Source organism: Cebus imitator, unplaced genomic scaffold (genome assembly GCF_001604975.1).
Source record: "Cebus imitator isolate Cc_AM_T3 unplaced genomic scaffold, Cebus_imitator-1.0 Scaffold228, whole genome shotgun sequence".
Taxonomy (NCBI): Eukaryota; Metazoa; Chordata; class Mammalia; order Primates; family Cebidae; genus Cebus; species Cebus imitator.
Genome location: NW_016107543.1, coordinates 462866 through 464375, shown reverse-complemented (window position 1 = coordinate 464375; position 1510 = coordinate 462866). Strand labels below are relative to the sequence as shown.

Here is a 1510-nt window from a genome sequence, read left to right as displayed (position 1 = left end):
AACCTCTACCTCCTGAATTCAAGCGATTCTCCTGCTTAAGCCTCTCAAATAGCTGGGACTACAGGTGCACACCACCATACCAGGCTAATTTTTGTATTTTTAGTAGAGATGGGGTTTCACCATGTTGGCCAGGCTGGTCTCGAACTCCTGGCCTCAAGTGATCTGCCTGCCTCAGCCTCCCAAAGTGCTGGGAATACAGGTGTGAGCCAGTGTGCCTGGCTCTTTTATTTATTTATTTATTTATTTATTTAATTTGTTAATTGTTTATTCATCAAGAGAAACTATTTCTTAGCCCACATATTCATGTGTCATAGTTCAGGAACCCGAGTCAGTGACAAACTTCTAGGTAATTCAACCTGAAGAAATTCCTTCTATTCCAAGATCACTTTATACTACGAAAGATACCAGCCTTCTTCATCTCCTCAAAATCTTTCTGGGGACTGTAATTTTTGTAGAAATCTGTGTATGCCTTCTTTCTTGGTTCAGCCACACCAAACTTATAGAGAGCTGCAACCCCCAGGGATACCAGGAATGCTCCAACCATATGAATTCGCAGACGCCTGGCCAGAAGGCCACGCATCTGAGGCTTTGCCAAAACTTCAGAAGCCACGGTAGTTACTGTCCTTGATATGTACACCAACCTCAACACCAACATCCTTCCAGACTGATGGAAAAATGCTCTTTTTAAAATTTTTTTTAAGGCTAGTCAAGTGAACAAGTAAGTCTTTAAATCCTGTTTTATAGCATGCTTTTTTATCTTCTAAAAGGTCAAGGCTATATTTTCCCAAAAAAGTAGATTGTTATTATTGTGTTTATAACATACTGTCCATGATTCAGATACATTATAATTTATTTCACAAATCTCCCATTGATGGATACATATGTTGTTGCCAAATTTTCACTATAATTATTAATGCTGGAATTCAATTTTTGTACACCGAATTTGGAAATGTTTTTAAAGGTAGTGTAGGTTTAAGGGGGGTGCATGAGCCTATGGTGAACCTGAGTGGAAGAGAGGTGTCAAAAGGAGGTAGAAGAGCACCAAGGAAAATTTTGCTTGTTTCTTTTTAAAGCATTTCCTAGGAAACTGGAAGAAACTTCTATTACACACTTCTCTATTTTTAAGCTCCAGAGAAAAGGTTAGTGACCTATGATTAGCCATGCCAATAATTACATACACCTTTCTGGGCTTGCCTAAGAATCTAAACACATGTTTCAATTGTAACCATATTAGGAGTACCAACAATTTTTAAATTGGAAACTACATATATATATATAAAGTCAACAAAATTGCAATATTCATTCAACAAACCTGACAGTGATTATTAACATTCTTTTTTCTTTTTTTGAGACAAGGTCTCACTTTGCTCCCTAGGCCAGAGTGCAGTGGTTCAATCACAGCTCACTGGAGCGTTGGCCTCCTGGGCTCCAGTAATCCTTACACCTCAGCCTCCCGAGTAGCTGGGACCACAGCGTGTGTCACCACTCCTAATTTTTTTTAGTATCATTT

The 1510-nt window shown here is 38.7% G+C and overlaps 1 protein-coding gene across 1 annotated transcript; it reads right to left on the bottom strand.

Annotated features, from left to right (window-relative positions):
- Nucleotides 1–251: 251 nt before the first annotated feature.
- LOC108281471 (cytochrome c oxidase subunit 6C-like) lies at nucleotides 252–1249 on the bottom strand. The gene has a single exon (XM_017497018.2). It carries the CDS (start codon nucleotides 653–655, stop codon nucleotides 383–385), a length of 273 nt encoding a protein of 90 aa, XP_017352507.1. The 5' UTR covers nucleotides 656–1249; the 3' UTR covers nucleotides 252–382.
- Between the last annotated feature and the right edge of the window lie 261 nt (nucleotides 1250–1510).

Excerpts from the sequence above, each read along its gene's own strand:
- LOC108281471 (XM_017497018.2), bottom strand. The coding sequence starts at position 655 with ATGTTGGTGTTGAGGTTGGTGTACATATCAAGGACAGTAACTACCGTG.